The 16,468-nt window shown below is 43.1% G+C and overlaps 1 protein-coding gene across 4 annotated transcripts in view; it reads left to right on the forward strand.

Annotated features, from left to right (window-relative positions):
• Nucleotides 1–16,468, forward strand: part of LOC139578859 (vesicle-fusing ATPase-like) — a 43,287-nt gene that overhangs the window by 10,230 nt on the left and 16,589 nt on the right. For 2 of the 4 annotated variants that reach the window (XM_071406963.1, XM_071406962.1), the window contains exons 2-8: nucleotides 7,639–7,656; nucleotides 10,502–10,587; nucleotides 11,124–11,223; nucleotides 11,428–11,467; nucleotides 11,713–11,879; nucleotides 12,112–12,219; nucleotides 12,538–12,613. In XM_071406963.1, the coding sequence (XP_071263064.1) occupies nucleotides 7,639–7,656; nucleotides 10,502–10,587; nucleotides 11,124–11,223; nucleotides 11,428–11,467; nucleotides 11,713–11,879; nucleotides 12,112–12,219; nucleotides 12,538–12,613 (595 nt within the window). The remainder of the gene's footprint in view (nucleotides 1–7,638; nucleotides 7,657–10,501; nucleotides 10,588–11,123; nucleotides 11,224–11,427; nucleotides 11,468–11,712; nucleotides 11,880–12,111; nucleotides 12,220–12,537; nucleotides 12,614–16,468) is intronic. The other 2 variants (XM_071406965.1, XM_071406964.1) reach the window with 1 other exon arrangement.

Genomic DNA, 16,468 nt, shown 5'->3' on the forward strand with positions numbered 1-16,468 from the left:
GAGGAACCAACCCGGCACCGACCGGCAGTGTGACCTCTGCGGCCACAGATGGTGCACGAGACGGAACCTCTTCCGGTCTCCCTGAGCTCAGCACCTCCCAGCTCCATGGGTATTGGAGTGGTGGTGCTGGGGGATGGAACCGACAGACCCCGATCTGGACGTCCGCGGGTAGCCAGCAGGTTATCCAGCCGAATGGACAGGTCCACCAGCTGGTCGAAAGTAAGGGTGGTGTCCCTGCAGGCCAACTCTCGAGGGACGTCCTCGCGCAAACTGCAGCGATAATGGTCGATCAGGGCACTGTCGTTCCATCCCACTCCGGCGGCCAGGGTCTGAAAGTCCAAAGCGAACTCCTGTGCGCTTCTCGTCCCCTGCCGCAGGTGGAATAGTCGAAGACTGCCCGGAAGCGGCGGTTGAACTCCTCGAAGTCATCCAACGCCGTATCTCCTTCTCCATCCCATCATACTCCCTGGGAAGGTCAAGACGCATCCCACTGGGACCGGATGCAGGAGGGACGAGTAGTGGTAACCCCGGTTGTGCTGGTGGGGGCGCTGGAGGAACTCTCTGTCTCTCCCAGCGGTCCATGGTAGGCACGACGCGGTCCATTGAGACGCCAAGATGTTGGATCATCGTCGCTTGCTCCTGGACGCGCTCCTCTATCCCCATATCAGGGGCACCTGCTCCTGCTGACTCCATTTAGTAGGTGTGGTATTCTGTAAGGGGTGCGTATCTGGTGTCAGGAAAGTCAGACGCAGGAGAGCAGAACTTGATAATAGCCAGAGCAGTTTAATAGTAAAACCAACAGCATAAGAAATACAAAGTATGGGCACAATAACCCGACGCGCACCAGTCAAACAAAATGTGCACAAGCACTTACAAAAAACAATACCACACAAAGACATGGGGGGGAACAGAGGGTTAAATACACAACACATAATGAGGGAAATGAGAACCAGGTGTGTGGGAAAACGAGACAAAACAAATGGAAAATGAAAAATGGATCTGCGATGGCTAGAAGACCGGCGACGTCGACCGCCGAACGCCGCCCGAACAAGGAGAGGCATCAACTTCGGCAGAAGTCGTGACAGCCTTCTAGGCAGAGTTGCAAAGAAAAAGCTGTATCTCAGACTGGCCAATAAAAGGAAAAGATTAAGATGGGCAAAAGAACACAGACACTGGAACGAGGAACTCTGCCTAGAAGGCCAGCATCCCGGAGTTGCCACTTCATTGTTGACATTGAGATTGGTGTTTTGCGGGTACTATTTAATGAAGCTGCCAGTTGAAGACTTGTGAGGTGTCTGTTTCTCAAACTAGACACTAGAATGTACTTGTGCTCTTGCTCAGTTGTGCACCGGGACCTCCCACTCCTCTTTCTATTCTGATTAGAGCCAGTTTGCGCTGTTCTGTGAAGGGAGTAGTGCACAGCGTTGTACGAGATCTTCAGCGTCTTGGCAATTTCTCGCATGGAATAGCCTTCATTTCTCAAAACAGGAATTGACTGACGAGTTTCAGAAGAAAGTCCTTTGTTCCTGGCCATTTTGAGCCTGTAATCGAACCCACAAATGCTGATGCTCCAGATACTCAACTAGTCTAAGGAAGGCCAGTTTTATTGCTTCTTTAATCAGGACAACCGTTTTCAGCTGTGCAACATAATTGCAAAATAGTTTTCTAATGATCAATTAGCCTTATAAAGTGAGAAACTTGGATTAGCTAACACAACGTGCCATTGGAACACCGGAGTGATGGTTGCTGATAATGGGCTTCTGAACCCCTATGTAGATATTCCATAAAAAATATGCTGTTTCCAGCTACAATAGTAATTTACAACATTAACAATGTCTACACTGTATTTCTGATAAATGTTATGTTATTTTAATGGACAAAAAAATTGCTTTTCTTTCAAAAACAAGGACATTTCGAAGTGATCCCAAACTTTTGAACGGTAGTGTACACAACTGAAATATTTTATTATTTCATAGTAATTTCCTATTTTGTTTACCCAATGTCTACCCAATGTGGACCTGACAGAGACAATGGAATATTTTAAATGTTTTGGCAATTTCCATTAAAAAGCTCTAAAATAATTTTTATGTCATTATTTCATAATGCATTTAATGTAAAACAAAAAAAGAAAACCGAAATTGTAAAACCTTGATAATTTTTTCCATAATCGAACCGAAACCAAACCTATCATGACTCAGGATATGACCCAGATGCAGACACTGGAGGCAGATAGTACAGTTATCAGATCATTTATTAGAAACACGGGGCAGGCAAAGGGCAGGTCGAGGGCAGACAGAGGTTCGTGATCAGGTCAGAGTCAGGCAGGCACAGGACGGCAGGCAGGCTCGGGGTAAGGGCAGGCAGATTGGTCTGAACCGGGGGATGATGGGAAGATGGGCGACACCTGGAGGGGGATGGAGACAAGCACAAAGACAGGTGAAACAGATCAGGGTGTGACAAAACCGACCTCAAAAATCACTAATTGCTCAGCACTACCGTGATGAAACCAAGACCCGTTTAAATATGAAAAACATGAACCTGAGGAGAGTTTAATGACGAAAGCATTCTACCTCTCCACAGGCCCTTATAAATAAATGGGTTGTCACGATCGTCGTAATAACACTCGGACCAAAGTGCAGCGTGAAATCGGTTTGACATTTTTTATTTGAAGTGAACCGCACAAAAAACAATGAAGAATAAACAACACGTGAAGCTATGGATTGCTCACAGGCAACTACACATAAACAAGATCCCACAAAACACAGTGGGGAAATGGCTGCCTAAATATGATCCCCAATCAGAGACAACGATTAACAGCTGCCTCTGATTGGGAACCATACCAGGCCAACATAGAAAAAAACAACCTAGATTACCCACCCTAGTCACACCCCGACCTAACCAACATAGAGAATAAAAAGGCTCTCTATGGTCAGGGCGTGACATGGGTAATTCATTTAGCTAGTTTAAGTAAACTAATTATCTCAGAATAGCATTGTCAAACATCTCCCTCGCTGTTAGTCACATGTTCAGTAATACACAGCACTGTTGTATCTGACATATAAATTGGTCTCATTTAAATATTAACCTTTCACGAGCCTCTACCCCGGGTCCGGGATCACCCCCCACCCCCCCCCACACACTGATTAGCATAGCTAGCATAGCTTCACAAGTAGATAGTAGCATCTAAATATCATTAAATCACAAGTCCAAGACACCAGATGAAAGATACAGATCTTGTGAATAAAGCCACCATTTCAGATTTTTAAAATGTTTTACAGGGAAGACAAAATATGTAAATCTATTAGCTAAACACGTTAGCAAAATACACCACTTTTCTAACTCCATCAGTTTCTTACTACTTCAGGTGCTATCACCAATTCGGCTAATCTAAGATATTGATAGCCACAAACCAAGAAAAAAACTCATCAGATGACAGTCTGATAACATATTTATGGTATAGGATAGGTGTTGTTAGAAAAAAGTGCATATTTCAGGTAGAAATCACAGTTTACAATTGCACCGACCATCACAAATCGACTAGAATTACTAGATAGAGCAACGTGTATGACCAATTTACTCATCATAAAACATTTCATAAAAATAGACAAAGCATAGCAATGGAAAGACCCAGGTCTTGTGATTCCAGACAATATTTCAGATTTTCTAAGCGTTTTACAGCGAAAACACAATAAATCGATAAGTTAGCATACCACATGTGAAAACGTTACCAGAGCATCGATTCCAGCCAAAGAGCGCTATAACGTAATCACCGCCAAAATATATTAATTTTTTCACTAACCTTCTCAGAATTCTTCCGATGACACTCCTGTAACATCATTTTACAACATACATATACAGTTTGTTCGAAAAGGTGCATATTTAGCCATACAAAACCGTGGTTATACAATGGAAATAGTCACAACTCAAGCCTCAAAATGAGGAACGTCAGCTTTCAGAGTGATCTAGTTTAATCGAAAGCTAATCATATACTTGACTAAAAAATACAGGGTTGACAGGAATCGAAAGACAAATTAGTTCTTAATGCAACCGCTGATTTACATTTTTAAAATTATCCTTACTTTTCAATACAGGGTTCGCCAAGTGAAGCTATACCAAACAAAATGGCGAAATATGCGTTTAAAATATTTAGACAGAACAACGATTTATCATATTAAATATTGCTTACTTTGAGCTGTTCTTGCATCAGATTCTTGGGCAATGTATCCTTTCTATGTTATAAACGTCTTTTGGTCGATAGATGTCCTCTGTCCTTGGAAATATCCACTAACGATCGAACAGGACCACAAAACGTGTCCAAAGTTTCAGAGTGCACAACAAAGAAATTCCTCAAAATCGCACTAAACGGATATAAATTGCTATAAAACGGTTCAAATTAACTACATTATGATGTTTTTAACAACTATAACGACTGAAAACATGACCGGAGAAATATTGCTGGTTAGACAACGATTTGGAATGAGGCAAGTCCGATGTCCTTCACGCTTCAGGCGCGCGACGAGAAAGGGAGGTCCCTATACATTTTGTGGTTTTATAATGGCTGTGATTGTGCAATCGATTCCATTCAAAACGTGATGACGTACAGACACCCAGAGGAAGACGTAGGCAGTGTCGGTTTCTTCATAGCATTCACTGTCGCCTTAAAAACAGACTCCAGATCAGGGGTAAAAATTTCTGAAATCTGACCCCTGTCATGAAAAGTGCTGTAGATATTGTTCTGTACCACTCAGAGACAAAATTCCAACTTCTATAGAAACTAGAAGGTGTTTTCTATCCAATAATAACAATAATATGCATATTGTACGATCAAGAATTTAGCACGAGGCAGTTTAATTTGGAGACCCAAATATGCTAATGCGGAACAGCACCCCCTATAGTTCCAAGAAGTTAAGTCTGCAGCAATGTTTTTTTAACCTCTGATATGTCACACAACAAAAACATTAGTCTCACTAATATTTCTATAGGCCTATGTTTTTATGATCTTATGCACCAGATATCTCTCTGCATATATTGAAAATGTTATAACAACATGGGTTGTGTGTCTTTATAGCTATATCTCCGCGATGCATCGTGCCTAAGAACAGCCCTTAGCCGTGGTATATTGGCCATATACCACAACCCCTCATGCCTTATTGCTTAATTATAGTCACATCTCTATATGTATATGCTATGTGCCTATATACATATATAAATGTGAATGAGTGTACAGTGTGTGTGGGTATCTGTGTAATCTGTAATCCTTGTTTTGGTGTAGCGCCTTCATCTGTGTGAGTGTTGAGCTGCAGCTATATTTAGAGAGAGTGCTACTCTATGTGCTGTGGGGGCATTGCAGTGGACAGGCTTGAACAGTTCAAACACTCTTTACATCAGACACACAATTGATCTGATAGTTGAATGTGGTTATGCTTAGACTGCACAAAACAAGAAGATCTCAAAGTTGAGTTTAGGAATTCTCTCTGATTCTGAATAGGGTGATGATCAGGGTGTTTTCTCTAGGACAAGAGCGATCTTCAAATGTGTCCTCTTGCCCTGCTGTGATGCGTTCACTCACTAAGCAGTGATGTGTTCCTCTATCTCTGCTGGAGGTGTCAAACAAAGAGCATGTGGCAGAATCAGCCAATGAGGACAAAGCAAAATATAACTCATGTGAATTTAATTGTATTGGAATGGAACCAGAAGGCATTGACATCCTTGATAGCGACATTAGCCAGATATGTGGAGAAATTGCCGGCTGGACAATTGCAAAAAAGAATATAAAAAATAATAATCAAGTTACAATTATCTCTCATCTTTCACATTTAGCAGCTATATTGTGTCACTCAAATATAGGATGGGAAATTCCCTACTGCACAACGTAGCCAAATTGCACAGAAGAAATACAAGCACATGACCTTTTTGAATCTTCCTCTACAAAACATAACATACCCTGCAGGGCTATAACAGTGCAGTCACAGTATAGTCGCATTGTAGTCAAAGTGTTGTGTCTGCATGGTCTTTCCCTGCCATTAATCTCTCCAACTTTGATGTAATTACTTTCCAGTAAGGGAAGACAGCCAAGAACTAACTTAAAGTGATTTATCTGAAATAGAAAAAGGAATTGGCTTTCAAACCTGCCATATTGGCCCATATTGACGCCAATGCTTCCCACAGTTGTGTCAAGTTGTCTTGATGTCCTTCGGGTGTTAGACCATTCTTGATACATACGGAAAACTGTTGAGCGTGACAAACCCAGCAGCGTCACAGTTCTTGACACAAACCGGAGTGCCTGGCACCTACTACCATACCCCGTTCAAGGGCACTTAAATATTTTGTCTTGCCCATTCACCCTTTGAATGGCACACATACGCAATCCATGTCTCAATTGTCTCAATGTTTAAAAATAATTATTTAACCTTTCTCCTCCCCTTCATCTACACTGATTGGAGTGGATTTAACAGGTGACATCAATAAGTGATCCTAAGTTTCACCTGGATTCACCTGGTCAGTCTATGGCATGGAAAGAGCAGGTGTCCTTAATGTTTTCTATACTCAGTTTAATTATGTTTCTACTGTATACATCGTTAAGCCTACCCATAGGCAAACCTGATACACTAGAGGGCTAGAGGCAGAGGTGAATGGCTCCTCCTACTGGCTGCATCCATACATATTTATCTCCAGCACAGACATCTGAATGGATACCTCCCCCAGGACTCCAGCTGATGGAATATTGAAAAGGGATTCCTGAAATAAGGCAGGAGAAAAAGCCTGGAGTGTTCTGTCCTACGAGACCGCAGGAACTGGGTGGGGCATCAAGATTTAGGATTGTGTGTGTGTGTGTGCGTGTGCGTGTGTGTGTATTTATACAGCAATCAGAAGACAGATCACTGAACACCCTCTATTCTTAGTCCTGAATTGCGCATAGCACCACCAATGAGCCATTTGTAATATATGTTTTGAATACAATCTAGAGGGTTTGTGGGGCGTGACTACTTTGAATTCAAATGGTGTCTCATTAAATGCATTGAGTTCTGTTATGAATGAAGGTATTTATGTGAAGGGTTTTATTCTTTGTACATTTTCAAAACCATGCAATGTCGTGCTTGTTTGTGCATGCTACAGCTCCTATTACCATTTGAATCAGCCATACATGACAGTAACCCTGGGGTTCCATCCATTCACTACATAGGATCACCAAAAATACAAAAGATTTCTGCCTCATGAAAATTCATATTAGTTCTCACATTAAGACAATAAAGCATATATGGCTGACAAATGACAATACTACCAGATTTGGGGTATACTTTATAGTAGGCGCTTAACTTGCTAAAAATTCACATTTCAAAAACAAGACTCTAGCCACAGAACAATTTATTTGGGCAGTGTATATTCACCGATGTCAAAATGTGCCCATGTTTTGGTGTAGTTCACTAAAGTGTGTGAAATGATAAGAATGACCCCAACTCTGTCCCGCTCTGCATGCGCTTGCCACTTGCCACTGTCAAAGTGGTATTCCTTCGATTGTGAATCAATGCACCCGATGCTGCTTCAGCTCTCTGACAGACAGTGGTCCTGGCTGTCTCAATTCTCTGTCTTATGTCCTCCTCTTCCCCTCCCTCTTTGCTTGCGTACGTTGGCCCCCAGGTCGTAATATTTTTCAAGGTATGTATGTAAGTCATTTCCTCATGTATGAACTCCCACGCCACCCGCTAAACGTCTAATAGCTTAATTGGACAGTCAGTCGGCTTTACTGAAAGTAGCTTTATCCGCCTCGTCAACTCCCAAGGTCTTACGGAGGCTTCCCCCCTGCTGCCACTGCCACTGCTCTCACCCCTGGTAGTAACTGTCTCAGGAGAAACTATATACATATGATACATATTTCATCTGCCATTGCAAATCCATTGGCTGAGTTGCAATGCAGAGAGGGAATATATTTGATTGAGTGCACAAACAATTAATTATCATCCATTACTCCTCCACTGCAGTTTCACTAAGAATGCTTAGACCTACTCTTGGACCGGTGTCAAACAGAAAAGCTTTAGCCTATTTACTTTTCTTCTGGCTGAGCGAGCGCTGGCGGTATGGTAGATGAAGGGGTAGACTAGACTGCATGTGATGATTTTAGAAATGGGGCAGGGCAGTGTGCCAGCACTGCAGTGCAATACGCACCTCTCTATTACTTGCCACAACCCAAGCATTCCCCTTGCTCCCAAACATTACGACTCCCAACACCTGCTGCCCTTGCTCTTCACTCTCCGCTCCGCAGCCGCCACCGCTCAAATGTCAGACAAGCAAGCATACATGGCAAGCCTGTGTCTATGAGTGAGCAAAATCAGAGATGGCTATGGCATGCCATAGGGTACATTCACAACAACGTATATGATTGTATAAAATCTAACTGAAATGAATGGCGATTCGTCTCCTCCTTATGGCCCTCAAGACCCAAACTAAGACCACACCTTATGACACCCAGAGGAAAATACAACCTATATAGATCCAAACCAAACCAGTTGTTATTTTAGTCCCACTTGGCTCTGACATTAGAGAAGTAAGGCAGCGAGTGTTGGACTTGCGTGTTATTTCACTCATACATGGCCATATAACTGACAAGATGGTATTCAAAGATGCATCTTGAGAACATGAGTTGAAAATCTACAAAGACCATGGTGTCATCATAGACCATCAGCCCAGACCCAGACCTCTGGCACTGGCCCAGACCAAGACTGTTTTTAAATGGTCTAGACTAGTCTTGAGATGAGGAACCCAAGATCAACTCTCTATCTCCCCTGATTTGTCTTAAAAGCTGGAATGTATATTGCATCATCATCCAGATCTTTCTGTCTTGATCTGAAAAGTGTATTTGTCGTCATGACAAACATGCTCTTGCTTTTTCTCATCTTTTCTCTTTAACTAACAGTGTTTAGAAGTTTGTCCTGTGTACCAAAGGGAAGGCTAAGTACTGCATAGTTTCCTTGGTACATTATGACAGTTCACAGGCAGTCTGAAAGCCATGCTCTTGGCAGCAAACAAGCTGATGAGATTCAGTGCCCTGAGAATCTCTTCATCTTTTCACTCTGTAACCTTTTCACTCAGGGAATTGTGCAAACAGAGCTATGTAAGAGAATGCCAATGTGGTAAATCCGTGCAATAATCTGACATAAGAATGTAGAAACTTCTCAACAAGAATTGTGTTTAGATAAGTTACCACGCCTCCCGGGTGGCGCAGTGGTCTAGAGCACTGCATCGCAGTGCTATGCTGCGCCACCAGAGTCTGGGTTCGCGCCCAGGCTCTGTCGCAGCCGGCCGCGACCGGGAGGTCCGTGGGGCGACGCACAATTGGCTTAGCGTCGTCCGGGTTAGGGAGGGTTTGGCCGGTAGGGATATCCTTGTCTCATCGCGCTCCAGCGACTCCTGTGGCGGGCCGGGCGCAGTGCGCGCTAACCGAGGGGGCGGGTGCACGGTGTTTCCTCCGACACATTGGTGCGGCTGGCTTCCGGGTTGGAGGCGCGCTGTGTTAAGAAGCAGTGCGGCTAGGTTGGGTTGTGCTTCGGAGGACGCATGACTTTCGACCTTCGTCTCTCCCGAGCCCGTACGGGAGTTGTAGCGATGAGACAAGATAGTAATTACTAGCGATTGGATACCACGAAAAATTGGGGAGAAAAGGGGATAAAAATTAAAAAAAAAAAAAAAAAAAAAAAAAAAAAAAAAAGTTACCACAACTGAGAAAGAAGTGTTCTTTTGTTCTTTTGCTTTTATATTTTGTGTTTTGAATTTGTCTTTGGTTTCATTGTATTTTGTATGTCATTCATTCATTCATTCATAGTCTTGTAACGACTGGAATAGATCCAAACAAATAAACTAACTAGCTAGCTAGCTGTATCTGCTGTCTTTTGCTGCTCTCTTGCATTGTCTGTTTCAGGGCTGGTTTATATCTATATTTGACTATCTTGTGATGTTGGACAAACATTGATGTTGCCTATGAGTTGAATTATGTTGAATTTGCAGAGAAACTAAACATGATCAATGTTCTACCCATATAAATTATGTGACATATCTACAGTATACTGTTGCATTGCTACAAAGTTGAATGGTTCGTTATATACCCTCACACCATAGTGTGAACTACCAGAATTTAACTGGATGTTTCTTAATGATTTTTGAGGACTTCCAAGAGGCCATCATGGGTGTGTAACCTAAGTTCCATGATGATGCTACTAAATGTAAAATGAGTTTTCCTGGAAAATGGAAAGGAAATGCTGGTCACCGCTCAACTACTAGAGTAATATCTCCCCTTCAACTTCTCTCTCTCTCTCTCTCTCTCTCTCTCTCTCTCTCTCTCTCTCTCTCTCTCTCTCTCTCTCTCTCTCTCTCTCTCTCTCTCTCTCTCTCTCTCTCTCTCTCTCTCTCTCTCTCTCTCTCTCTCTCTCTCTCTCTCTCTCTCTCTCTCTCTCTCTCTCTCTCTCTCTCTCTCTCTCTCTCTCTCTCTCTCTCTCTCTCTCTCCTGCAGACGATGCAAGCAGCACGATGCCCGACAGATGACCTATCGTTGACAAACTGTGCTGTGGTGAGCGAGAAAGATCTGCAGTCTGGACAGTGAGTAATCATCCTATACAGTATAGCCCTCTGTAGTCTGGAAAATCACACTACATCAGGGTTCCCCAACTGGCAGTTTTCTGAGCTTTTTTAAATATATTTTTTCACTGTTGGACATAAAATACTGTAAAAACACCTGGAAATTAGGAAATCTGCTCCTAAGTATTCCAACACATAATAGAGAGACGTGAATGCATACAAAAATGTAAGCCACGTTTGAAATTATATTTTAGTCAAACATACAAATTGTTATGTTCCGGCCCCCCAACGATCCGCTCAAGAAAAAAATCAGACCACGGCTGAATCTAGTTGATGATCCCTGTCATATAATTAGTGCACAGTTTTTGCTGTGAAGTAATGTCGTTTTCTGATTTCATACTACAAACTATACTCTAATAATCATTCTAAAAAATCATTAGCAGATTAGCTGTTATGTGAAAAAAAGCAGTTGTAAATATGATATTCTATTGAGGTCATTTTGTTGCCTGTATATATGGAACAGATGTCCATGAGTCTCTCTAACCCTCTCTCTACAGACATGTGACTGTGAAGACTACGCCAACTCACAAGTTTGTGTTCACCACAAAAACCCACCATGCCATAGTCCCTGGCACTATCGCTTTCAGTCTCCCACAGGTAAAAAAACAAACACTGTATATTATACTGAATTGTCAATGTATTGTACAGTAGACCCATATATCTATTTCTAATCTTAATGAATTTCTCCAAATGTTCTCACTAAAATTCTAATATTTTAAGCTTACATGCCCCTCTTCTCTCTGTGCTGTGGCTCCCTGCAATTATTGGCTTACTTATCTCTCTTCTTTCTTTCTGTCTCAGAGGAAATGGGCCGGTCTGTCCATTGGACAGGAGGTGGAAGGTAATTCACTCCATTTCATTAATGAATCTGAGGAAAAGAAAACTATGACCATAGCGCAAAGATATTGCCTCATTTGCACTGCACCCTGCACAGTCCCTAATATACTGTACTTTCACATCTTGACCACAGCCCATAGCTCACCTTAACATACAGTACCTATTTAAGTTTTGGCAGTACAGTATTTCTGAGAGTAGCAATTATACGGTACTAGAAACATATCTGACATGAGTCCTCTCCCCTCATAGTGGCCAACTACAACTTTGACAAGTCCCAGCAGTGCATCGGTGCCATGACTATAGAGATTGACTTCCTCCAGAAGAAGAGCACGGACACCAGCCCCTACGACTCAGACAAGATGGCCAGCGAGTTCATCCAGCAGTTCAACAACCAGGGCTTCTCTGTCACCCAGCAGGTCAGTCAGAACAACAAACACTACAGCCGGTCACAACTCTTCACACATTTCCTGCACACTTCCCTTCCCTGGAGTTACAAGGAAAAAGACTGATGGCTTACATCAATCAAATGATTTTAGATGTGGGTAGGAGTGTACACTTGGGAGAATTGGAATGCAACCTAACACAGCCTTCCTCTCTCCTCTCATCCTCTCTCTTCTCATCCTCCTACTCGTCCCTTCCTCCCTACAGATGGTGTTTAGTTTCTGCGACAAGCTCTTTGGGCTGGTGATCAAAGAGCTTGAGGCCATGGACGCCAGCATCCTCAAGGGGGAGCCAGCATCAGGCAAGAAGCAGAAGGTACCCAGAGTTATTAACATTGACCTACTGCTGTAACAACTCAACCCTTCATGATATGGGCCCCTGTCGGAATTACCTCCCTTCCTTTAAGTAATTAATGATTAGAAATGACTGGACAGGTGAACACCAAGTGGTGGCGCCCATGCTTTCATCTGCCTCTTCATTTCGAATGTGGTCTCCATTTGACAAGAGAACATGCTGCTAGAGTGCTGGTCGAAGTCCAAAGGGAACTCTGCAGATTTGTACGAGTTTATTTGGAACAGTTATTTGTAATAACCAGTAGTTGGTAATAATTACAATAATTCCTGTTTCCCTTAGATTGACATTGGCCTGCTGGTGGGGAACAGCCAGGTGGTTTTCGAGAAAGCAGAGAGCTCCTCCCTCACATTAGTTGGTAAGTTGCAGAGGAATCCATAGATTATGTAGGAGCTACAGTACAAGTCAAATGTTTGGATACACCTACTCATTCAAGGCTTTTTCATAATTTTTTTACTATTTCTACATTAGTAGAATAATAGTGAAGACATCAAAACTATGAAATAATACATATGGAATCATGTCGTAACCAAAAAAGTGCTAAACAAATCAAAATATATTTTATATTTGAGATTCTTCAACGTAGCCACCCAAATTTGAGTCCAAATTTGAGATTTTTGGTTGTGTCTTTGTGAGATGCAGAGTAGGTGAACGGATGATCTCCGCATGTGTGGTTCCCACCGTGAAGCACGGAGGAGGAGGTGTGGTGTGGGGGTACTTTGCTGGTGACACTGTCAGTGATTTATTTAGAATTCAAGGCACACTTAACCAGCATGGCTAACACAGCATTCTGCAGCGATACGCAATCCCATCTGGTTTGTGTTTAGAGGGACAATAATTTGTTTTTCAACAGGACAATGACCCAACACACCTCCAGGCTGTGTAAGGGCTATTTGACCAAGAAGGAGAGTGATGGAGTGCTGCATCAGATGACCTGGCCTCCACAATCACCTGACCTCAACCCAATTGAGATGGTATGGGATGAGTTGGACAGCAGAGTGAAGTAAAAATCCAACAAGTGCTCAGCATATGTGGGAACTCCTTCAAGACTGTTGGAAAAGCATTCCAGGTGAAGCTGGTTGAGAGAATGTCAAGAGTGTGCAAAGCTGTCTTCAAGGCAAAAGGTGGCTACTTTGAAGAATCTAAAATATTAAATATATTCTTTAACACTTTTTTGCTTACTACATGATTCCATGTGTTATTAGATTTGATGTCTTCACTATTATTCTACAATGTAGAACATAGTAAAACTAAAGAAAAACTCTTGAATGAGTAGGTGTGTCTAAACTTTTGACTGGTACTGTATATTTAACTATTACACAAGATGGCACCACAACAGGCACATCTTTTTGCACCGTTCAAATTCAAACAAACAGTGCACTCGGAAAGTATTCAGACCCCTTCCCCTTTTCCACATTTTGTTACTTTACAGCCTTATTCTAAAATTGATTAAATAATGTTTTCCCTCGGCAATCCACAAAAAAATACCCCATAATGACACAACAAAAACAGTTTTTTAGAAAATGTTCACATTTATTAGAAATAAAAAACAGAAATACCTTATTTACATGAGTATTCAGACCCTTTGCTATGAGACTTGAAATTGAACTCAGGTGCATCCTGTTTCCATTGAATATCCTTGAGATGTTTCTACAACTCGATTGGAGTCCACCTGTGGTAAATTCAATTGATTGGACATGATTTGGAAAGGCACAAACCTGTCTATATAAGGTCTGACAGTTGACAGTGCATGTCAGAGCAAAATCCAAGCCATGAGGTCGAAGGAATTGTCCGTAAAGCTCAGAGACTGGATTGTGTCGAGGCACAGATCTGGAGAAGGGTGCAAAAACATTTCTGCAGCATTGAAGGTCCCTAAGAGCAAAGTGGCCTCTGTCATTCTTAAATGGAAGAAGTTTGAAACCACCAAGACTCTTCCTAGAGCTGGCCTCCCAGCCAAACTGAGCTATCGGGGGAGAAAAACCTTGGTCAGGAAGGTGACCAAGAACCTGATGGTCACTCTGACAGAGCTCCAGGGTTGCTCTGTGGAGATGGGAGTACATTCCAGAAGGACAACTATCTCTGCAGCACTCCACCAATAAGGCCTTTATGGTAGAGTGGCCAGACGGTAGAGTGGCCACTCCTCAGTAAAAGGAACATGACAGCCGGCTTGGAGTTTGCCAAAAGGCACCCAAAGGACTCTCAGGCCATGAGAAACAAGATTCTCTGGTCTGATGAAGCCAAGATTGAACTCTTTGGCTTGAATGCCAAGCATCACATCTGGAGGAAACCTGGCACCATCCCTACAGTGAAGCGTGGTGTTGGCAGTATCATGCTGTGGGGATGTTTTTCAGCGGCAGGGACTGGGAGACTAATAAGGATCGAGGGAAAGGTTAACGGAGCAAAATACAGAAATCCTTGATGAAAACCTGCTTGATGAAAGAGTGCTCAGGACCTCAGACTGGGGAGAAGGTTCACCTTCCAACAGGACAACGACCCAAATCACACAGGCAAGAAAATGCAGGAGTGGCTTCGGGTCAAGTCTTTGTGTAGCCCAGCCAGAGCCCGGACTTGAACCCATCAAACATCTCTGGAGAGACCTGAAAATAGCTGTGCAGCGACGCTCCCCATCAAACCTGACAGAGCTTGAGAGAATCTGCAGAGAAGAATGGGAGAAACTCCCCAAATACAGATGTGCCAAGCTTGCAGCGTCATACCCAAGAACACTCGAGGCTGTAATCGCTGCCAAAGGTGCTTCAACAAAGTACTGAGTAAATGGTCTGAAAATGTTATATTTCAGTTTCTTTGTCATTATGGTGTATTGTGTGTAGATTGATGAGGGAAAAAGCGATTTAATCAATTTTAGAATAAGGCTGTAATAAAATGTGGGGTCTGAATACTTACTGAATGCACTGATAACACTCTGTGTCCATGGGATAGCCATGTCCATGGGAGAGCCATCTTCTGCATCATTAACTACCTTGAACTACATTGGACTATGCGCAAACTGGAAAAAGCTTATCCATTTATTGTAGTTGGGGACTTTAATAAAGGAAATCTGAGGAAACGCTACTGAAATTCGAGCAACACATTTGTGCTACACGCACAACACGGACCCTGGATCATTGCTACTCTCCCTTTCGGGATGGCTCAAGGCCCTCCCCCGCCCTCCCTTCGGCAAATCAGATCACGCCTCCATTCTGCTCATCCCCACCTATAGGCAGGAACTTGAACAGGAAGCTCCCGTGGAAAGGACTGTTCAACGTTGGTCTGACGAATCGGAATCTATGCTTCAAGATTGTTTTGATCACGCAGACTATGAAATGTTCTGGGTTGCCTCTGAGAATACTGTAGTATCAACGTATACACTGACGGGGTTCAACAGGAAGTGCATGGATGATGGTCTTCCCACTGTGACAATTAGAACTTATCCCAAAACTGTGGATAGATGGAAGTATTTGTGCAAAATTGAAAGCGCGAATCACCGCATTTAACCATGGCAAGATGACATGGAACATGGACGTGTACAAACAGACCAACTACTACCTCCGTAAAGCAATCAAAGAGGCAAAACGATAGTACAGGTACAAAGTGGCGTCGCAATTCAACGGCTCAGACACGAGACAAATGTGTCAGGGACTCCAGACAATCACAGATTATGAAGGGAAAGCCATCCAGCTCGCGGACACCGAAACCTGACTCCCGGATGAGATAAACATCTTCGCCCATTTAGAGGAAAACAACATTGAGCTGCCGACGCGGGCTCCTCTGTACCCAAGAAAGCGAATGTAACTGAACTAAATGACTTTGAGAGGCTAGTTAAGGACCATATCACCGCCATCTTACCCAACACTCTAGAATCACTATAATTCTCATATCGTCGCAACAGATCCACGGACAACACAATCGCCATTGCACTGCACACTGCCCTATCCCACCTGGACAAGAGAAATACATATGTAAGAATGTTGTTCATCAACTACAACTCAGCCTTCAACACCATAGTGCCCTCCAAGCTCATCACTAAGCTCAGGACCCTGGTTCTCCCTGTGCAACTGCGTCCTGGACGTCCTGAAGGGGTTGACCCCAAGTGGTGAAGGTAGGCAACAACACCTCTGCCACGCTGATCCTCAACTCAGGGTCCCCACAGGCGTGCATGCTCAGCCCCTCCTGTACTCATTGTTCATCCATTACTGCCTGGCCACGCACGTTTTCA

This window comes from Salvelinus alpinus, chromosome 6 (genome assembly GCF_045679555.1).
Source record: "Salvelinus alpinus chromosome 6, SLU_Salpinus.1, whole genome shotgun sequence".
NCBI classification, from domain to species: Eukaryota; Metazoa; Chordata; class Actinopteri; order Salmoniformes; family Salmonidae; genus Salvelinus; species Salvelinus alpinus.